The sequence below is a fragment of the Aquarana catesbeiana genome, linkage group LG11, assembly GCF_042186555.1.
Source record: "Aquarana catesbeiana isolate 2022-GZ linkage group LG11, ASM4218655v1, whole genome shotgun sequence".
NCBI lineage: Eukaryota > Metazoa > Chordata > Amphibia > Anura > Ranidae > Aquarana > Aquarana catesbeiana.
The window spans coordinates 277,512,228-277,535,347 of record NC_133334.1 but is presented as its reverse complement, the minus strand read 5'-3'; the positions used below and the strand labels follow the sequence as shown (position 1 = coordinate 277,535,347).

Genomic DNA, 23,120 nt, shown 5'->3' with positions numbered 1-23,120 from the left:
GATAGGTCTCTCCCCTCTACCCCTCCTGATATGTCATTACCTGCTTGTGTGATTGGCTCACTGATTTTTCCCAGAAGTCTGCACTAATATACAAGTCAGATTTTGGGCATCCCCTGCAACAAAAAAAGTTTAATTTTTGGTGAAATACTTCCCCAAAGGGAAATCACGTCTTATGTCGGGTACACGAGGTCGGACCTGGTTCTCAAATTTTCCGACAGCAAAAATCCGTTTGCGGAAATTCCGATCCTGTGTACACAATTCTGACGCACAAAGTGCCACGCATGCAGGAGAGCCCCACTGGCTATTGAACTTCGTCGGCTCGTCGTACGTGTTTTACGTCACCGCGTTCTTGACGTTCGGAATTTCCGACAAGATTTGTGTGACCCGTGTGTAGGCAAGACAAGTTTGAGCCGACATCCTTCGAAAAAAATCCCATGGATTTTGTTGTCGGAATGTCTGATCGTGTGTACGAGGCATAAAGGGGTGCAGACCCTGCCACTTTCCTGACACTTAAAGTCATTCCCATTCACTTTGCACACGGACACAGAGAAACCAACAGCTATTTCTTCAGGATAACAAAAGGTCGGGAATCTGCAACAAAGTTTGTTACAATCCCTGCAATGTACAGAGATCACCGGGGGGGGGGGTGTTATCTCAATAAAAGTGGAGTTACTCTTTAACTTTTCATAAAAGTTGCCCCCCTCCCCCCATGCCAGCTGATGAAGTATTCAATGTTTGCCTTGTCTAGGGGAAGAGAGATCAAAGCATTACTTAACCTTTCAACTGCCAGAGCTTCTTTTTGTACACATTAAAAAAAAAAAATCATTTTTGGGCATAAAATTAGTTAAAAAGGGATTGTAAAGGAAAAAATGTTTTTTAAAAACAAAAAACAAAATAAAATAAAACATAAGCAAGCATGTGATACTCACCTGCTCTGTGTAATGGTTTTGTCCTCCGGACACAGATGATCACAGATCGGGGTAAAAAGGCCAATCACGGCAGCCCTTTACCACGTGATCAGCTGTGTCCAATCACAGCTGATCACGATGTAAACACACTTGCCTGGTTTTTGGCATTCCTGTCCTCACGCTGATAATCAGGGCAATGATCATTAGTGTCCCGATTATCAGTGCAGCCCCAACAGTGCTCATCAGTGCTGCCAATCAGTGCCACCTCAATAGTGCTGCCAATCAGTGCCAAATATCAGTGCCTCCTCAATAGTGCTGCCAATCAGTACCTCCTCAATAGTGCTGCCAATCAGTGCCTCCTCAATAGTGCTGCCAATCAGTGCCAAATATCAGTGCCTCCTCAATAGTGCTGCCAATCAGTGCCTCCTCAATAGTGCTGCCAATCAGTGCCTCCTCAATAGTGCTGCCAATCAGTGCCCATCTGTGCCTCCTCAATAGTGCTGCCAATCAGTGCCCATCTGTGCCTCCTCAATAGTGCTGCCAATCAGTGCCTCCTCAATAGTGCTGCCAATCAGTACCTCCTCAATAGTGCTGCCAATCAGTACCTCCTCAATAGTGCTGCCAATCAGTGCCTCCTCAATAGTGCTGCCAATCAGTGCCAAATATCAGTGCCTCCTCAATAGTGCTGCCAATCAGTGCCTCCTCAATAGTGCTGCCAATCAGTACCTCCTCAATAGTGCTGCCAATCAGTGCCTCCTCAATAGTGCTGCCAATCAGTGCCAAATATCAGTGCCTCCTCAATAGTGCTGCCAATCAGTGCCTCCTCAATAGTGCTGCCAATCAGTACCTCCTCAATAGTGCTGCCAATCAGTGCCTCCTCAATAGTGCTGCCAATCAGTACCTCCTCAATAGTGCTGCCAATCAGTGCCTCCTCAATAGTGCTGCCAATCAGTGCCTCCTCAATAGTGCTGCCAATCAGTACCTCCTCAATAGTGCTGCCAATCAGTGCCTCCTCAATAGTGCTGCCAATCAGTGCCTCCTCAATAGTGCTGCCAATCAGTACCTCCTCAATAGTGCTGCCAATCAGTGCCTCCTCAATAGTGCTGCCAATCAGTGCCAAATATCAGTGCCTCCTCAATAGTGCTGCCAATCAGTGCCTCCTCAATAGTGCTGCCAATCAGTACCTCCTCAATAGTGCTGCCAATCAGTGCCTCCTCAATAGTGCTGCCAATCAGTACCTCCTCAATAGTGCTGCCAATCAGTGCCCATCTGTGCCTCCTCAATAGTGCTGCCAATCAGTGCCCATCAGTGCCTCCTCAATAGTGCTGCCAATCAGTGCCTCCTCAATAGTGCTGCCAATCAGTGCCTCCTCAATAGTGCTGCCAATCAGTACCTCCTCAATAGTGCTGCCAATCAGTGCCTCCTCAATAGTGCTGCCAATCAGTGCCTCCTCAATAGTGCTGCCAATCAGTACCTCCTCAATAGTGCTGCCAATCAGTGCCTCCTCAATAGTGCTGCCAATCAGTGCCTCCTCAATAGTGCTGCCAATCAGTGCCTCCTCAATAGTGCTGCCAATCAGTGCCTCCTCAATAGTGCTGCCAATCAGTGCCTCCTCAATAGTGCTGCCAATCAGTGCCTCCTCAATAGTGCTGCCAATCAGTGCCCATCTGTGCCTCCTCAATAGTGCTGCCAATCAGTACCACCTCGTCAGTACAGCCTATCAGTGAAGGAGAAAAATTACCCGTTTGCAAAAACTTTTTTTTTTTTTTTAATTTTTGGTCTATGTTTATGGTTGTTTAGCAAAAATAAAACCCCCCAGTGTTGATTAACCCCTTCCCGCCGAGCGTACGCAGATGTGCGGCCTTCGGCTTTCAGGGGTTATAACAGGATCATGCCTGTAGCTGCAGGCATCATCCCAGTACTGTTTTTTAGAGCCGGCGATCGGCTTTCCGGGGATAACAACCGATGCGGCTAAAAGCCGCTCGGCTGTTATAACGGAGGAGCGGGAGGGGACATCTCCCCCCTCCCGCCGCTCTTACCGGGCCTCCCGTCCCACCAGGAGACCCGATCAACAATCCGCCGCCTCCGGCAGCTAGTGACAGTCTCCTAATTGTAAACACGGAAGCGACGTCATGATGTCACTTCCCGTTTACTTGGCTGCCAATGGCGCCGGTTTTAAAAAAAAAAATATACAGTATTCAAAATCGGTGAAAACGACGATCTGAATACTTTGAAGTGCAAAGGAGGGATCAGGGGTCTTTTAGACCCCCGATCCCTCCATAAAGAGTACCTGTCACCACCTATTACTGTCACAAGGGAGGTTTACATTCCTTGTGACAGCAATAAAAGTGATCAAATTTTTTTATTTTTTTTTTTTTAAACACAATTTATTAATATAAAAATAAATAAGAAAACATTTTTTTTCTTAAAGCGCCCCCGTCACCGCGAGCTCGCGCAGCAAAGAAAACGCATGTGGAAGTCGCGCCCGCCTATGTAAACGGTGTTCAAATCACACATGTGCAGTATGGCCGTGATCGCCAGAGTGAGCGCAATAATTCTAGCCCTAGACCTCCTCTGTAACTCTAACCTGGTAACCGTAAAAAAAAAAATTTAAAGCGTCGCCTATGGAGATTTTTAGGTACCGTAGTTTGTCGCCATTCCACGAGTGCGTGCAATTATAAAGCGTGACATGTTTGGTATCTATTTACTTGGCGTAACGTCATCTTTCAACATTAGACAAAAAAATTGGGCTAACTTTACTGTTTGTTTTTTTTTTAATTCATGAAAGTGTCCCTTTTCCCAAAAAAGTTGGGTTTAAAACACCGCCGCACAAATCCCGTTTGACATAAAATATTGCAACAATCGCCATTTTATTCTCTAGATTCTCTGCTAAAAATTATATATATATAATGTTTGGGGGCTCCAAGTAATTTTCTAGCAAAAAATACAGATTTTAACTTGTAAAAACCAAATGTCAAAAATAGGCTTAGTCATAAAAGGGTTTAAGATCACCAAAAGAAAGCTCTATTGGTCTAAAAAAAAAAAAAATATATCAAATGGATACAAGTCTTCCATGACCGCGCAATTGTCATTCAAAGTGCGAGAGCGCTGAAAGCTGAAAACTGGGCAGGGCCGGAAGGGGGTCAAAGTGCCCGGTGTTGAAGGGGTTAATCCCTTCACTGAGCTGCCTTACTAAATTACAACATCATGAGCTGAAGGTTCATAAAAATCTGTCAAAATAATGTCACCGATGTCCCAAAAGGCTGAATGTCCCATATCCCGGCTCCGTCCATAAAGAACGTGCCGGGCGTTTCGCTGTCACCAATGCGCGGCCTCCCAAGAATGTGACAACACTCAGCAATCAAACAACAAACACAAGACGTGTCCCCATCCCCCCGTCTGCCCTTCCGCTAGAAATTCCTTCACATCGATGTGTGAATTGTCCCTTCAAAGCCTTCGCCTAGAGATCTCACCGGCACGCAGAACGTCTCCTGCTCCACGATCGCAAACAAATGTTTTAGGAGCGAAATTCTTTTATCGAGGTGCAAGTGAACGATCGCTTGTTTAAAGCGGAACTCCACTCTCTCAATCAACATTGATTATTTTTAATCCTTACGCTGCTAACATTAGTATCTAAAGGAAGGGAGATTATATTCACTTAAAACAATATAAATGCCGCGCTGTGTATAACCTTCCTGGTGAACAACTCATCAATATATGATCCTTTACCGATAATAAATCCTCCAATAAACAAATATGTGCAACCCTCATCCTTCAACCACCGCTGTGACACCTCACACGTGCTCCCCCCCCCTTTTTTTCAGGTATAGACTCACCTCAGAAAATGTGACCCCTCATCCACAGCTGTGACACCTCACACATGCTCCCACCCCCCTTTTGGGTATAGGCTCACCTCAGAGAATGTGACCCCTCATCCTTCAACCACTGCTGTGACACCTCACACGTGCCCCCCCCCCCCCTTTTTTTGGGTATAGGCTCACCTCAGAGAATGTGACCCCTCATCCTTCAACCACTGCTGTGACACCTCACACGTGCTCCCCCCCCCCCCTTTTTTTGGGTATAGGCTCACCTCAGAGAATGTGACCCCTCATCCTTCAACCACCGCTGTGACATCTCACAGGTGCTCCCCCCCCCTTTTGGGTATAGGCTCACCCCAGAAAATGTGACCCCCTCATCCTTCAACCATCGCTGTGACACCTCACACATGCCCCCCCCCCCCTTTTTTTCAGGTATAGACTCACCTCAGAAAATGTGACCCCTCATCTACAGCTGTGACACCTCACACGTGCTCCCACCCCCCTTTTGGGTATAGGCTCACCTCAGAGAATGTGACCCCTCATCCTTCAACCACTGCTGTGACACCTCACACGTGCTCCCCCCCCCCCCCTTTTTTTGGGTATAGGCTCACCTCAGAGAATGTGACCCCTCATCCTTCAACCACCGCTGTGACATCTCACAGGTGCTCCCCCCCCCTTTTGGGTATAGGCTCACCCCAGAAAATGTGACCCCCTCATCCTTCAACCAGCGCTGTGACACCTCACACGTGCTCCCCCCCCCCCTTTGGGTATAGACTCACCTCAGAGAATGTGACCCCTCATCCTTCAACCACTGCTGTGACACCTCACACATGCCCCCCCCCCCCCTTTTTTTCAGGTATAGACTCACCTCAGAAAATGTGACCCCTCATCCACAGCTGTGACACCTCACACGTGCCCCCCCCTTTTGGGTATAGGCTCACCTCAGAGAACGTGACCCTCATCCTTCAACCATCGATGTGACACCTCACATGGGCTCCCCCCCCCCTTTTGGGTATAGGCTCACCTCAGAGAATATGAGCCCCTCATCCTTCACCCACCGCTGTGACACCTCACACGTGCTCCCCCCCCCCCCTTTGGGTATAGGCTCACCTCAGAGAATGCGACCCCTCATTCTTCAACCACCGCTATGACACCTCACATGGGCTCCCCCCCCCCCCCCCCTTTTGGGTATAGGCTCACCTCAGAGAATGTGACCCCCTCATCTAAGTTCCTCATCTAAAAACACGCTTGTGAGCCATTCCAGAGCTCAATGAGATAGATCTAGGTCAGCTGGTTCCTGCACTCGTCCAGCAGTCTCCCCAGCAGTGGTCAGCATCAAGGTGCATGCAAATGTAAAAAGAACCCAAATAGTGCTTATAACGTTTTAAAAGCTTGGGATTTTTATTAAAAGGGTATAAAGATATAATAAAACATTTGCAAAAGTAACTTAAAACAATATAAATGCCGTGCTGAGGAAGAAGCGTGTCCACACGCGTAGGGGAGGGGCGAGGGCGGTAAAGGTACTCACGTGTTGCTGGTGCTTCCAGGACACCAGACTACAATAAACATTGATGTGTAAAAAAGTCCTGCAGAGCCGCACAACTGTTATACTCCCGACTAGCCACTTACTGCCCGTAAGTGTACGGGTGCCTTCACCGTCCTCGCCCCTCCCCTACGCGTGTGGACACAGGGACACTCGTCTTCCTCAGCATGGCATTTATATTGTTTTAAGTTACTTTTGCACATTTACAGTATCTCACAAAAGTGAGTACACCCCTCACATTTTTGTAAATATTTTCTTCTATCTTTTCATGTGATAACACTGAAGAAATGACACTTGTCTACAATGTAAAGTAGTGAGTGTACAGCTTGTATAACAGTGTAAATTTGCTGTCCCCTCAAAATAACTCAACACACAGCCATTCATGTGGAACTATAGGCAAAAAAATTTTTTACATTTTGGATAGAGCATGGGAGGGTTTTAACCCCGCTCAGCCACACAAAATATTGACACTTTTGGCCCAATTTGGACATTTTCACTTAGGGGTGTACTCACTTTTGTTGCCAGCAGTTTAGACATTAATGGCTGTGTGTTGAAATCACTTTGAACCCCCCTTCCCCCCTCTAGCATTTCTAGCAGCAGCAATCTTGAGTAAGGGCAGATTTATGTAGGATTTACTTCCTGGAATCCATCTGCCCTTTGCTCTGGCATGCCAGTGTTTCGTCAGATTAGGGGACCCGTCAGAATGTGTAACGGAAGTGACGTTTCGTCGCCGCCATCTTGGTAAACCCCCCACCCTCTCCACAGTAAGGATACAGCGAGAAGGGGGCAAGCGGACATCTTCTTACACCCACTGGAGTTTTGCATTTTACACTTATTTTTCACAGTAAAGTGAGTTTATATAGTGAAATACAGGACTTAGAACTCTAAAAGCAGCGAACTTCTGTCAGATTAGCAAACCTGTGAGATCCGCAGGCTCGCCGCTGCTTTTACAATTCAACATCTATCCAGTCAGACGGAGTTCTAAGTCCCGTATTTATTTCACTATATAAACTTGGTTTACTGTTAAAAATAGCTGTAAAATGCAAAATTCCAGTGGGTGTACCAAGATGTCCGCTTGCCCCCTTCTCACTGTACAACAAAATAAAGCATGGAGACATGGATGAATGGATGGGGGGAGACTGCTTTGAATATTAAAAATAAATTCATGTTCTCAGTTTCTGGTGCTCTCAGATACAACTTAGTTCAGCTTTCAGCCTCCCGCGGCCTCCTGGGACATTCATGTCACTCGTCCCAGAAGGCTGGGGGTAGGTAAATGGCAAAATATACAAGATTTTATGCCTGTATAGCGGAGGTCTCAAGACAATTCAGCGTTTACCAACCCACAGCCTTCAGGGATGAGTGACAGGAATATCCCAGGAGGCTGCGGGTGGCTGAAGTTATGTCACTCTTGCCTAGGCGAGAAATAAGGAAGTTGAAGGGTGGAGGGACAAATATTAAACTATTTAAATGTCACAAAACATGAACATTGTTAGCAAATGTGTAAAGGAAGAGGAATAGAATAACCAAACTATAATGAAAGGTCCGCTTTAAATAATATTCTCTGTTTGCTCTCCCTCTGCGTTCCCAATCCAGCCAGCTCTGGTCCACGCAGCTGTATCATTTCTGTTATTTCAGTAGAATTCTGCCACCTCCTGGTGATAGAAGGGTATTACCTTCATAAATGAAACAGAACAGCAGCTGAAATGGTTAAACCGCACAAGAACCGGATCTCATGGTACGATCAGGGCTGGACTGGGACAAAAATTTGGCTCTGGACAACATCCAGACCGGCCCACTTTGATTTTGAGTGTCCCCCATCAGAGTGTCCCCCTTGTATCAGAATGTCCCCCATCAGAGCCCCCCTTGTATCAGAATGTCCCCCATCAGAGCCCCCCTTGTATCAGAATGTCCCCCATCAGAGCCCCCCTTGTATCAGAATGTCCCCCATCAGAGCCCCCCTTGTATCAGAATGTCCCCCATCAGAGCCCCCCTTGCATCAGAAAGTTCCCCATCAGTGTGTCCCTTGCATCAGAAAGTCTCCCCCCCTTGCATCAGAGTGTCCTCCCCCTTGCATCAGAGTGTCCCTCCCCCTTTGCATCAGAGTGCCCCTCCCCCCCTTTGCATCAGAGTGCCCCTCCCCCCTTTGCATCAGAGTGCCCCTCCCCCCCTTTGCATCAGAGTGCCCCTCCCCCCCTTTGCATCAGAGTGCCCCCCCCTTTGCATCAGAGTGCCCCCCCCTTTGCATCAGAGTGCCCCTCCCCCCCCCCCTTTGCATCAGAGTGCCCCTCCCCCCCCCCTTTGCATCAGAGTGCCCCTCCCCCCCCCTTTGCATCAGAGTGCCCCTCCCCCCTTTGCATCAGAGTCCCCCCCCTTGCATCAGAGTGCCCCTCCCCCCCTTTGCATCAGAGTGCCCCTCCCCCCCTTTGCATCAGAGTGTCCCCCCCCCTTTGCATCAGAGTGTCCCCCCCCCCCCTTTGCATCAGAGTGTCCCCCCCCCTTTGCATCAGAGTGTCCCCCCCCCTTTGCATCAGAGTGTCCCCCCCCTTTGCATCAGAGTGTCCCCCCCTCTGCATCAGAGTGTCCCCCCCTCTGCATCAGAGTGTCCCCCCCCTTTGCATCAGAGTGTCCCCCCCTTTGCATCAGAGTGTCCCCCCCCTTTGCATCAGAGTGTCCCCCCCTTTGCATCAGAGTGTCCCCCCCCTTTGCATCAGAGTGTCCCCCCCCCTTTGCATCAGAGTGTCCCCCCCCTTTGCATCAGAGTGTCCCCCCCCCCTTTGCATCAGAGTGTCCCCCCCCCCTTTGCATCAGAGTGTCCCCCCCTTGCATCAGAGTGTCCCCTTTGTGCATCAGAGCGTCCCCCCTGCATCAGAGAGTCCCTCCCCCTTGCATCACAGGTTCCCCCCCCCCCTTGCATCACAGAGTCCCCCCCCTTGCATCACAGAGTCCCGCCCCCCTTGCATCACAGAGTCCCCCCCCCTTGCATCACAGAGTCCCCCCCCCTTGCATCACAGAGTCCCCCCCCTTGCATCACAGAGTCCCCCCCCCTTGCATCACAGAGTCCCCCCCCCCTTGCATCACAGAGTCCCCCCCCTTGCATCACAGTGTCCCCCCTCTCCTCCCCCTCCCACATGTACTCACTCACAGCTCTCCAGAATGAAGGCAGCTTCTCGTTCCTCTCTCCAGTCATGTGATAAGTGACAAGTGATAAGGGGAGAGAGGAAGAAAAGTCTGCCGGTGTTCTGCTGAGAAAGGTCCCCCATCGGATAGTGTCCGCCCTGTATTGCGCAGGCGCAGCGCTTGTGCAGTACTGAGGACAAAGGAAACGTCGAAAGTCTCCGAACATAAACAGCTGTATATTAGCTGTACACAGCGCCTGCGCAATTAACACTACACCACACGCTCCCGCACGCTCCCAATGCTCGTGAAACTCTGCAAGGGGCGGATGCATACAGAAAGTACCATAATTTGGCGCCATTCCACGAGTGTGCGTTATTTTAAAGTGTGACATGTTAGGTATTTATTTAATCAGCGTAACATCATCTTTTATAATTTACCAAAAAATTGTGTAAAAAAAATGATTTTTACATGTAGGAGAGGAATGTGAGAATTGGCCCGGGTGGGAAGTGGTTAATGAGGACAGAGCTGTATTAATTTGTCTCTTTAACATCTGCCCAGAACTCAACTTTTTTGTTCCTCGGTACTTTTGTTGTACAGCGACTTAAGAAGCCAGACATCAGATGAACGCACTTGTCTCCGCGTCGCACCGATGCGATTATGTCATTTAAAGTCGAAGGTTTTTTTTCCGTAACAATCACAGGACCAGAGCCGACCGTGTAATGACGTAAAACTACTGCTGGCTCCGATGATCAAGAGCCATTTCCCATAATGCAGCTACTTCACCGTCTATAATGGAGGGACATTGCGTTCCGGCTGCCGGGCGACAAATTACAGGGACGTACAGAATACAATGCCTACCTCTGAAAACTCCGCTTTGCAATTATCTCTGCATGGCTGTCCTGAAGAATATCACCTGGGAAAGAAGGAAAAAGGGTCATAACAGGACATCTGACTTAAAGTGGTTGTAAACCTCAAACAAAGCATATCCCTCTATAGTGTGTACTTGTCTCTATCCGGAGCACTAAGTGTCATTTCTGTCTGCTGCCTCCTTCCTCTGCTATCTGCATCAGTCACTTCTGACAAGTTTACCTGACACCAAGAGAAAAAAGGTGACGGGGGAGGGATCTCCAGCACACAGCCTGTGATTGATAGCCTCAGCTCTGTCCCTGTGTGCAGGGAGGGAGGGGGGCGTCTCTTTCTTTCAATCAGCTCTTCTCTATCTCCCCCTGCAGTGTGTAACTTCACTTCTGCGCCCCCCATTTTTTTTCTGACATTCAGACAAGCTGTATAAATTCTGCATGGACGTAGAAATACCGCAGATAAACAGGTACAACTTACAGTGCCTTGAAAAAGTATTCATACCCCCTTAAAAATTTCCACATTTTGTCATGTCACAAGCAAAACACGTAAATGTATTTTATTGGGATTTTATGTGATAGACCAACACAAAGTGTCACATAATTGTGAAGTGGAAGGAAAATAATAAATGGTTTTCCGAATTTTTTTCCAAATAGATAATTGCCTTCAGAAGTCCCCTAATTAGTAAATAGAGTCCCGCCTATTACAGGGCTAGAGAGGCCATTGAGGAACTGAGGGGCCCATAAACGTTCGGGGACCCGATGTAGTGGTAACATCCCTTATTTCCACATTCAATAGCCTTAGGGATGGAGCTGGCCTTAGAGCCAACCTTTTAAGAGCCAACATAGTTATGATACCAAAGCCGGATCAGGAGACACAGTCTTGGGTTAACTTCTACCCAATATTTCTCCTGAACGTCGATCTCAAATTTACTGACTAAAATCCTCGCATCTCGACTGAATAAGGTCGTTCGCACCCTAATTTATAAGGATCAGGTGGGCTTCGTTCCCCTACACCAGGCAGCGGATAACATCCGACGTACGGATCTTCTTACTCACTATGCACGTCAAAGGTGCTCCTCTCTCTAGACCTTCGCAAGGCCTTTGACACTCTTTCTTGGACCTATCAGTGTTGCACCATAGAGGGCCACAGGTTCTTGTCTTGGTGCGACTCCCTATAAAGCCTCCCTTCTGCCTCGGTGAAATATATGGGCTACGAGTCTCCTACCTTTTCTATCGCGAGAGGCACGAGGCAGGGCTGTCCCTTATCCCCGCTCTTGTTTATCATCGCACTGGAACCTTTAGTAGCCCATAGACGGGCTAATCCAAATATAAAGGGGGTGGAGTTGGCTGGAGTAACCCACAAGTTGGCAATGTTTGCGGACAGCATGCTTATGTAAAAATTATTTGTAATAGTCCTCTGCGCTACTAAGTGAACTGAATTAAATACAAATAATGGAAATGCTGCAAGACCTAATAGTGTTCACAAATACACCAAGAAAAAAATAGAAATGATCCTGCGCATAACCTAGTGATCTAGCCCCTGAGGAAGTCACGTGACGTGATGCAACGCGTAGGGCGTGGCCGGAAGAACACTGCGGACCGGAGGTGACGTGAAACACCGATTGTTTGTCTTTGTTTGGCGCGCTTGCTGCTGCTTTCATGTAAGCAGGTATTTTACGTAATAAATTTGGTTATTTTGGTAATACGCTATTGGAGGCTTATTTACCTTGCATGTGGATCGTAACATCGGTCACGAGGGGTGTAATCTTTTAAATCGAGAACAAATTACTGTTGATCTTGTAGCCTGGAATCGAGGCCGCTCCCAGTGGGATTTACAAAGGCATTTCATTTATGCCCATGAGGTGAGAGTTCTGTGAGCACGGTGGCGTGGTGTCAGCGGTTTAACTCAACGGGTTAACTGTCAACTTTTTGCAACTTTCATCTACACAATATCTTGAAGCATTGGATCACTTTTGTCTATGGACTTTGCACTTAAAGTGGGGTTCCACCCAAAAAAACAAAAATACCTGAAAAATTCTAAAAAAAAAAAAAAAAAAAAAAAAAAAAACAAAAAAAAAATTTGGATATATTTTTTTTACTTACCTCTAAATGCCTGTTGCTAGGGGGTCCCTCGTAGTCTGCCTCTTCCTTTGCCTGGGCTGGTGACATCACTTCCCCCTCGGCACAGGAAGGGCTCGGCTCTGCTCCCTCCCTCCTGTCAATCATCTGGGACCCATTACAGGTCCCAGGTGATTGAGCGGCCAATCACGGCGCGCGGCGCCGCTCGCGCATGCGCAGTGGGTGCCAGGCTGTGAAGCCACAGCCCGGCGCCCACAGTTGAAATGCCGGCGCCGACGAGCGGAGGGGGGGGGGGGGGGTTAAAAGTCAGCAGCTGCAGTATTTGTAGCTGCTGACTTTTAATTTTTTTTTTTTAATGGACCCCCTGGGTGGAACTCCTCTTTAATCACGCTATCTTTCACTATCGTTTATGAACATTTTTGAATATCATTTTATATCATTGTTATACTTTCACTATTGGGATGTTAGATCACTAGGTTATGCTCAGGATCATTTCTGTTTTTTCTTACGCTTATGTAACGTCTCCTCTCCACATACTACTTTACCAAAATTTTATCTCCCTCACGGGCAACTTTGCTACCTTTTCCATATCAATCCATCCAAATCATTAGCTCTAAATGTTTCCTTGCCCGATTCCCTTAAGGATTCTTTGCGTGCGCAATTCCCATGCCAATGGACGTCCTCGCTACCGTATTTGGTGGGGTTCATCTTACCTCTTCTTTCCATTCTTTTTTTCACTTTTCATTCTTTATGAGCCGCTAATTACCCCCCCCTTCTCATTTCTTCTCTAACACGCCTGCTGGATAATTTGGGATATTCCTCAAATTTCCTGGATAGGTCGTATCCACGCCATCAAAATGTCCCTCCTGCCCAAAGTACTGTATAATTTTAGGGTTCTTCCTATCCCTGTTCCCCGTCATTCGTATTTTACAACGCCGGGTCTTAAAATGTATCTGGTGAAGATCCCTCCGGTACACACCAAAAGTCAGGGAAGGGTTGGGAGTCCCTAACATTGCCTACTATAACAAAGCTGCGCAGATCACTCCAAATCGGTCAACTCCACGCGGGTACACAAGGAATCTTCAAGGGCCAGGACATAACGAGAAGACTTAAACAGATATCAGAGTCCACAGAGTTCCCCTTTTACATCTGGACTTGCAGAGTTGCCTTTCACTGTAAGGGGGGACTCTGCAGGCTCTGATGTAAGGGAGAACTCTGGGGACTCTGACATAAGGGATGCTCTGGGAACTCTGATTTAAGAGGGAACACTGAGAACTCTGATGTACGGAGAGGACTCTGATGTAAGGAGGAATGCTGTGGCCTCTGGTGTAAAGGGGAACTCTGATGTAAGGGGTGCTCTGAGAACCCTGATTTACCTTAGTGTACTCACTCAGAGACAGGAGAGAGAAGGGGGGAGACTTCAGTCACAGACAGGGATGGATGGTGAGCTCACTCACCCCTTGGCAGTCAGCACCTCTCATCCAGATGTATCTGAGGCTGCTGGACTTCATATTTCCAGCCCCCACTTTCCTTTTCTGAGGCCCAGCGCCGGGGATTGGAGTGTGGGCAGACACAGAGGGGTAGGGGCGGGAGGAAGAGGAGTAGATTGAGCCCTCTCTCCTCTCCCGTCTGTGTGTGTGTATTGGGGGGGATTGTTAGTTCTGGCTTTGGGCAGCATGAAAGAGAGTGTAACAGACACTCTCAGCTAAGACAACTGCAACCAGCAACCCTGCTGGGAAACTATAGTCAAGTCTGAATAATGTGTCCAGGTTTCGGGCAGTCTGAAACCCGGACGCAAGAGACCAAACCTGACCTGTCTAGGTGAATCCCGGACAGGTGGCAACCCTACACTCAGCACAGGTACCAATCACAGACTGCCTTGCATTTTTCTGAGTGAATGCAACACATTCTCTGATTGGATGAGGTGGAGAGATATGAGGAGGCGACACAATGATCTCCAAAACCATCCAACCAGAGTGAATGACACCAGTGCTGAGCAAGCGATTCCTTGTGGTTACGATGCAGCAGGGCAGACGCTCGACACGGGACCCGGGAAGACAGCAGTGATCACTGTAGTTGCAGCAATACTGCGATTTCCAGACTCCACAGGGATCCCCCACAAGCGTGACATATGCACCATCCCATTGGTCGAAGCTGGACCACAGTAATTATGCAATAAAGTGCATATCTGAAATTCTGCTTCACCGGTTACCAAATCTCTCCAGCGGCATCTACATATTGTTAGAGATGCTTACCTGTTTTGCTCAGTCTTGATTGGCCGATACATTTCGTCCCGGTTCCCAAAGCAACGACTGTCAATGAAATGCAAAGTTTTATATTATATTATAATTATATAGTTATAGTTTTATAATAAATTGTGAATAATAATAATATAGTTAGAGGACAAGATAAAAAAAGGCAAAGCTTCTGGATGAGTCTAAAAAGAAGCACTGCGCCACCTGCTGGACAGAGAGAGTAAGGCTGGCCACACACTATACAATTTTCTTATTCACTTTTTTCTTTAGTTTTACCTTCAAATATGTAGTGCAGGGGCCGGCCTGACATTGGAAGTGATTAGGTTTAACCTCATATTATATGGTTTTGGTAAATCTAAAGGAAAATTGAATAAGAAAATTCTATAATGTATGGCCAGACTATGTTATAAAAATTGGGGAACCAAAAGCAGAGATGATGATGATGCAAAGCAACCAGATACATCTCTCTATTAAGTTCCTTACTTTAGTTTTGTAAATAATCCCTGGTATGAATAATACACTCTCTGCACACAGGAAACTCCTACTGAACCGTAAACTAGGATGCACAATCTAGCCATCTGGTGAAAAGCTTCAGAAACTCTGGAACATGGGGAGGTGCTTGTTGGTCTCTAACCAACTGATTGAATGTCATCTCCCCTCGTCCAATCAGAGAACGCCTTGTACTCTGTAAAAAGAACACAAGAGGTTTTCTAAGTGAAAGAGGTGGAGAGTAAGTGACCTCCTCTCAGAGATGTACTAGGGTTAGTATACACAAGCTAGAAGGGAACAGGCTCAAACACTCCATAGTGAGGGGATTATTTAAAGAAACGGGGTTGTAAATGTTTGTCATTTAAAAAAAAAACAAAAAACAAAAAAAACTAACATGTTATACTTCCCTCCTCTGTGCATGGGTTTAGCACAGAGTGGCCCCCGATCCGACTCTTCTGTGGTCCCCTAGAGGTGCTCCTGGCTCCTCCCCGCATCGAGTGCCCCCCTCGGAGACCCGCATTTCTAAGGTGACAGCAGGACATGACCCCCACTCCCTGGCTCCCGTGTCACTGGATTTGATTGACAGCAGCGGGAGCCAATGGCTGCGCTGCTATCAATCTATCCAATAAGGACCCGAGACAGCGGCTGGAGCTGGTGTGCTCGTCCCCGTCGATGGAACGATCGGGTTCAGGTAAGTAAAAGGGGGGGGGGATCAGGGGTAGAGCTGCACGATTCTGGCTAAAATGAGAATCGCAATTTTTTTTGCTTAGAAGATAGATCACGATTCTCGCGGTGTAACATCTTTCACATTAAAAAAAAAAAAAAATGGGTTAACTTTACTGTTTCTTTTTTTTTTTTTTTTTTTTTATTCATTGAAATGTATTTTTTCCCAAAAAATTGCGTTTGAAAGACCTCTGGGCAAAAACAGTGTGACATAAAGTATTGCAGCAATTGCCATTTTATTCCCTAGGGTCTCTGCTAAAATATATATATTGTTTGGGGGTTCCAAGTAATTTTCTAACAAAAAATATTGATTTTACCTTAAGAAACAAGTGTCAGAAAAAGATTTAGACTTTAAGTGGTTAAACTTCCTGCATTTACATGTTGTTTACAAACTTGGCAGACTGCCTTGATTTTTTTCTTTACACACAGAAGTGTATCCCTTTGTTCTAAGAAGTAAGAGTTAGTTACAATGTTTCATTTTATAATCTTGGCAGACTGCCCGGATGTTTTCTTTTGACAGCTGAGTGAGCAGATAAGTCTCTCCGCTTGTTATATGAAAGAATCGGCAACCTCTGCAATAGAGATCGTCAGAGGGGTTGAATCGAGATCACGATTTTTTAACGATTAATTGTGCAGCTCTATTCTGGGGGGGAGCTGCATCATGCCTAGAATGCATTTGGGTGAAAAACCTCGGGGGTTTACAACCCCTTTAAAGCCATTTACATTTATTGAAACACTGAATTGCACTCTATAAAAATAACACCCACAACAAAACCTTACTGAGAGTTCCTCTTTAGCTGCAATAATACATAAAAAAAGAAATAGAAATCACCTTTCTTGGTGCAGGGCGCCCCCTGTGCAGCATCCACTTGTATGACGGCCGCCAGCAGCGTCCATTCTCTGCTGGGGTCCGGCTGGCCTTGCTTCGGTAGCCTGGTCCGGTAATGGTCGTAGCACAACGCTGCGATTTCATCCGCTGTCCATGACCTGTGCCAACACAGAGCGGGTCACATTAAAGGACAAATAATTACTCCACCTATTAAAAGGTCGACTCCGCCTAGCGCTGATATTTCATTATTCTCCGGGACTGCCGGAGAATATCCGCACTGATAATCAGCCCACTTACTGCGACAAAGTACCCCATGATTAGTGGGTCCCACACTATCCATAGACTGGGAGATCCTGCTTCTCTGAACCATGGGAGACATACACTCCTCTTTTTACTTTGTCGCAGTAAGTGGACTTAAGCACCATAGAGCAATATGGTGTGACCAGATCCCCATATTTTTTTATAATGTTTTTTGAAAATGTCTAGGTGTTTTAATCAAGCCTTGCAGGAGGTAAATGTTTTTTTTTTTTTGCATGTGTGCGCTGTAATATTTTGTTCTATCCTGCCATGTTGGGACTTGTAGTGTCTCCAGAACTGCCAGCTGTCCCTGTACAACCCAAAGCAACCTGGGGCATTAGGTTCTGCAATGCTGTGACCTGTAGTGCCTCCAGAGATGACAGCTGTCCCTGTGCAGCCCAATGCAAGCCAGGGCAACCAGTGCTGATTATCATGCCATGCTGGGACTTGTAGTGCCTCTAAAGATGCCAGCTGTCCCTGTGCAGCCCAATGCAAGCCAGGGCAACCAGTGCTGATTATCATGCCATGCTGGGACTTGTAGTGCCTCTAAAGATGCCAGCTGTCCCTGTGCAGCCCAATGCAAGCCAGGGCAACCAGTGCTGATTATCATGCCATGCTGGGACTTGTAGTGCCTCTAAAGATGCCAGCTGTCCCTGTGCAGCCCAATGCAAGCCAGGGCAACCAGTGCGGAATATCATGCCATGCTGGGACTTGTAGTGCCTCTAAAGATGCCAGCTGTCCCTGTGCAGCCCAATGCAAGCCAGGGCAACCAGTGCTGATTATCATGCCATGCTGGGACTTGTAGTGTCTCCAGAACTGCCAGCTGACCCTGTACAACCCAAAGCAACCTGGAGTGTTAAGTTCTGCAATGCTGGTACTTGTGGTGCCTCTAGAGCTATTAGCTCTCCCAAAACTAAGCCAGATCAACTTGTGGTTGTGGATCCTGCTATGCTGGGACTTGTAGTGTCTCCAGAACTGCCAGCTGTCCCTGTACAACCTAAACCAACCTGGGGTGTTAGGTTCCTCAATGCTGCGACCTGTAGTGCCCCCAGAGATGCTAGCTGTCCCTGTTCAGCCCAATGCAAGCCAGGGCAACCAGTGATGATTATCCTGCCATGCTGGGACCTGTAGTGTCTCCAGAGCTGTCAGCTGCCCCAATACAAGCCAGGGCAACCTGTGGTGTTAGGTACTGCTATGCTGGTACTTGTAGCGCCTCTGGAGCTCTCAGCTGTCCCAATACAAGTCGGGGCAACCAATGCGGATTATCCTGCCATGCTGGGACTTGTAGTGCCTCTGGAGCTCTCGGCTGTCCTACTACATACCAGGGCAAGCTGTGGCGATTATCCTGCCATGCTGGGACTTATAGTGCCACTAGAGCTCTAAACTATCCCAATACAAGCCAGAGCAGCCTGTGGTGTTAGGTCCTGTCATGCTGGGACTTGTAGTGCTTCTACAGCTGCTTTTTCATGGCAAAATACAAGCCAATGCAACCAGTACTGATTATACTGGGACTTGTAGTGCTTCTGGAGCAGACATCTGTCCCAAAACAAGCTATAGTGACAGCTCCTCCCATGCTGGGACTTGTAGTGTTCCTGGATCTGCCTCTCTTTATATAGTGCAGAGCAAGTCCAGCCAACCTGAAGGCCCCCAGACACGCTGGAGGTTGTAGTCCCACAAGTCCTGTTTGTTTATGTCTGTCCATTACCCAGCCATGCTGTTCCCAGGTTTGTCGCCCTCTTGATGACGTCACGCCGAGCAGTTCCTCGTGGTGAGGTATTTCGTGGCCTCGGTGTCACTTTCCCTCCTGCAGGAGAAGCTCATAGAGGTTCCCTCCTCTCCCCGCCGTTATCACACCGTATCCGCATTACTGGCCCAACACATAGAAAGCCAAAAGCATTGCGAGGGCATTCTGGGAAATGTAGTTCCGGAGGACGAAGGAAGCCTGGAGAGAAGGCCGCACGGCACTACAACTCCCACAATGCACCGCGCTCTCCCCTCTACAGCTGTGACAGGGATTTTGACCGCGGAATCCAAATGATTGCTACGCTGTTAATAAAGTTTTCTATAAAAACACATTCCTCTCACTTCTGTCTTCTTTCTTTATTTATAAAATACACTGTTGTCTATAAAAGGAAAAAAGGTCTTAAATAAAAGCATTCGTATCACTTCTAATGGCGGATTCGATGATGTGACAGCGCTCCTCCGTTTATACAGCACCGCCATACCTTTCATCAGTCCCTGGCGGCAAAGGAGCTTACGCTCTAATGCCACTCCCAACACATACTTCACGATATCCTTATTCTCCAAAAACAAAATCCAATACGTCAAGTGGAACTAAAGGCAAAACTTGCTTTTTTTTTCATTTTGGATAAGGGAGGGTTATAACCCCTGCCAGTTGTTTTTTTTTTTTTTTTTTTTTTTTTTTTTCGCCATCTGTGTCCCATAGGAGAGATTCACCTTCACTTCCTGTCCTATAGGCCAAACAGGAAGTGAGGGAATCCCAGAACTAATGACCCCATTAAAAGACCCAAATGTGGGATTCTCTTACTTTGGTAAACAGAATTAATAGAGAGCGCCTTAATGGGGAGGCACAGGCAGTAATAAGAACATGTCAGTCTATTCAAAAAAAGTTTTGCCTTTAGTTACACGTTAAGTGGCTAAGGCCTCTTTCACACGAGGGATCCGTATGTCCGTTTTTCATCCTTCCGTTTTCGGATGAAAAACGGACATACATGTATCCCTATGGAGCATCGGATGTCAGCGGTGACATGTCTGCTGACATCCGACCCGCTCCGATCCGAAAAGTGTAACGGAGGAAAAACCTACTTTTCCATCCGTTTTCGGATTGGCTCGGGTGACGACGGACACTACGGTCCGTCATCATCTGATCCCCCATAGGGGAGAGCGGCGCTCTGACAGGTCCGTAGCTGCACAGTGTGCAGAGACAGACCTGTCATCTTTCTGCTCAGCGGGGAGCGGCGGAGCGATCCCCGCTGAGCAAGCGGGTGTTCACGGGGCGGATCATCACTGATCCGCCCCGTGTGAAAGAGCCCTAAGCGGTTAGCACCTCTGCGGGTTCGAATCCCAACCGTGGCACCACCTGCATGGAGTGTGAATGTTCTCCCTGTACCCGTGTGAGTTTCCTCCGGGTACTCCGGTTTCCTCCCACACTCCAAACACATGCTGGTCGGGTAACTGGCTCCTTTCCAGACATCCCAAGTCTCCTGCGAGCCGCGGGAGTCTCCAGCATTTGGCTGTGGGCTCACTGACACCCGCGAGCGCCGGGCGATCTCCCAACTGGGCCTGTCACTCAGCCACAGACAGACAGAGCAGCCTGAACGACCGAATAGAGTACAGCCACGATGACTGTGGACGAGTGACAGATGGATGAAAGGCACACTTTTTTTTTTTTCTAAGGTCGGATCGGTCTGGCCAATTCAGTGGGGAAGGGAAGGAAGGGGGAGGAGGAGGCAGAGAGAAGACTGTGTGCCCCCCGTCATCTGCAGGCTGTAGCAATTAAAAGAGAAAAAAAAAAAAACAACGTTCCCGTCAAGCGGACTGTTTCTCCACTTTCGGGTGCCGCTGCGCAGTGATCTCCTGTGTGACAAGTACACAACAGTCCTGATCTCTTCTATATCAATCCACCGTGCAGACCGGGACTGTCGTGTACTTGTCACACAGGAGATCACTGCGCAGCGCCACCTGAAAGTGGAGAAAGAGTCTGCTTGACAGGAGAACGTTTTCTCTTTTCTTTTAATTGCTACAGTCTTCTCTCTGCTTCCGCCCAACCCCTTCCTTTTGGGGAATTCTCTGACTGGGATGGCTCACCAGCCCCATTGCAACCAGACCCAGCAGCCGGGCAGCCCTGGCCCCAGCAGCCAGCCCTTGGCTCCGGCAGCCAGACCCTGGGCCCCAGCAACCGCACCCTTGGCCCTAGCAACTGGACCACAGCCCCAGACCCAGCCCCTTGGTCCCAGCAGCCAGACGCCTGGCCCCAGCAGCCCAGCTCAAGTAGCCAGACCCTTGGCCCAGCAGCTGTGTGATTAGGCTGCATTTCATGGGCACTAGTAAGGCTGCATATATTTATGGGCACTGATCAGGCTGCATTTAATTGACACAAAGCGTCACCTCCCTGAAATGAGTTTTTGCAGGTTGGGATGTCTGCCTTTCTAAATATTATAAAGGTGGTGGGGGTGTAATGGTGTGTGGGAGATATTTTCTTGGCACACTTTGGGCCCCTTAGTACCAATTGAGCATGGTTTAATCACCACGGCCTACCTGAGTATTGTTGCTGACCATGTCCATCCCTTTATGACTACAATGTCCCCATCTTCTGATGGCTCCTTCCAGCAGGATAATGCACCATGTCACAAAGCTGAAATCATCTCACCACTGGACAATGAGGTCTCTGTCCTCCAATGGCCTCCACACTCACCACATCTCATCCAATACAGCACCTTTGGGATGTGGTAGAACGGGAGATTGGCATCATGGATGTGCAGCCGACAAATTTGCCGCAACTGCGTGATACTATCATGTCACTATGGAGCAAAATCTCTGAGGAACGTTTCCAACACCTTGTTGTATCTATGCCACCAAGAATTAAGGCAAAAGGGGGTCCAACCCGCTACTAGCAAGGTGTACCTAATAGAGTGGCCGGTGAGAGCATATCTTACAAAAGTGAAGCTACAGTGGGTAAAGAATGCCCCCCCCCCCCCTTTTAAAATAATCAAATTTTGTTGCTTTGCAGCCAGAAATTAAGACAGACACAGCTTATGTTTTATCCAGCTGTATTTACTCAGTGCAACTTATAACATCCAAGTGAAAGATACAACACCATGTCAGGACATTTTTTTTTTAAATTCAAAAACAGAATCACTGAGTTGGAAAAAGGATCACCCCCCTCTTAAAAATGACTTGTAAACTCAATCAGGTGTAGCTAATCACCTTCTCAATGGCACACAAAGCCATTTGACTTTCAACTTCTGATCAGCTCAGCATGAAAAGAGCTTTCCTGGAGTATTTCAGTCCCTGGTAGTGCAACCGAAGCAAACAATCAACTATGGGTGGCAAGGAGCTGTCACCGGGATCTCCAAGATACAGTTGTGAACAGGTACAGGTCAGGAGATGGATACAAAGGCTTCATCAATGCCTAGAAGCAGAGTGAAGTCTATTATGAAGAAGTGGAAGGTATTTGGTAGAACAAAGACCTTCCCCGGATCAGGAGGTCACTTCAAACTTGGTGAAAGAGCCCGGAGGAGACCGGTCAGAGAGGCTACCAAGAGGCCTACAGCAACTCCGAAGTAGTTGCAGGAATTTATGACAGAGTGGTCATTGCGTGCATGTGACAACCATATCACAAATTATCCACAAATGTGGCTTGTATGGTGAGAGGGGTGCAAAAAAAAAAAAAAGACACTCCTCAAAAAAAAAAAGCCACATGCAGTCACCACTGAGCTATGCCAAACGCACCGCAAAGTTTCCAAGGCCTGGTGGAAAAAGGGGTTCTGGTCAGACAAGTCGAAAATGGAAGGATTTGGCCTCAACAACAAACGATGTCTGGCAGGAATCCATCCAAATAGCACCATTCCTATAGTAAAAAGCATGGAGGTGGCAATATCCTGGTATGGGGGGGGGGGGGGGGGGGGGGCAATATCCTGTTATGGGGGATAGCAATATCCTGGTATGGGGGAGAGGGGGAGGCAATATCCTGTTGTAGGGTGGCAACATTCTGTTATGGGGGGGAGGCAGGCAATATCCTGTTGTGGGGGGGGGGGGGAGGCAATATCCTGTTGTGGGGGGGGGGGGAGGCAATATCCTGTTGTGGGGGGGGGGGGGAGGCAATATCCTGTTGTGGGGGGGGGGGGAGACAATATCCTGTTGTGGGGGGGGGCAATATCCTGTTGTGGGGGGGGAGGCAATATCCTGTTGTGGGGGGGGGAGGCAATATCCTGTTGTGGGGGGGGGGGGGGGGGGAGGCAATATCCCGGTATGGGGGGGAGGCAATATCCCGGAATGAGGGTGTTTCTCTGCAGCAGGGACTGGAGCACTTGTCTGGATAGAAGGAAGAATGGATGGGGCAAAGTACCATCAAATCTGCTGCCAGAAAGTTGTCAACGAGAAGAAGGTTTACCTTCCAACATGACAATGACCCAAAAGCACACAGCGGTTGAAGGAGAAAAAGGTGAATGTCCTTGCATGG

At 47.9% G+C, this 23,120-nt stretch overlaps 1 protein-coding gene across 3 annotated transcripts in view; it reads right to left on the bottom strand.

Annotated features, from left to right (window-relative positions):
* Positions 1-18,932, bottom strand: part of ADAT1 (adenosine deaminase tRNA specific 1) — a 40,873-nt gene extending 21,941 nt beyond the window's left edge. Inside the window, exons 1-4 of one of the 3 annotated variants that reach the window (XM_073605895.1) lie at positions 18,556-18,932; positions 16,625-16,779; positions 14,581-14,637; positions 10,245-10,299 (exon numbers count right to left, since the gene is read on the bottom strand). In XM_073605895.1, coding sequence (XP_073461996.1) covers positions 10,245-10,299; positions 14,581-14,637; positions 16,625-16,779; positions 18,556-18,620 — 332 coding nt within the window. In that variant the 5' untranslated portion in view covers positions 18,621-18,932. The remainder of the gene's footprint in view (positions 1-10,244; positions 10,300-14,580; positions 14,638-16,624; positions 16,780-18,555) is intronic. The other 2 variants (XM_073605896.1, XM_073605897.1) reach the window with 2 other exon arrangements.
* Positions 18,933-23,120: the final 4,188 nt, after the last annotated feature.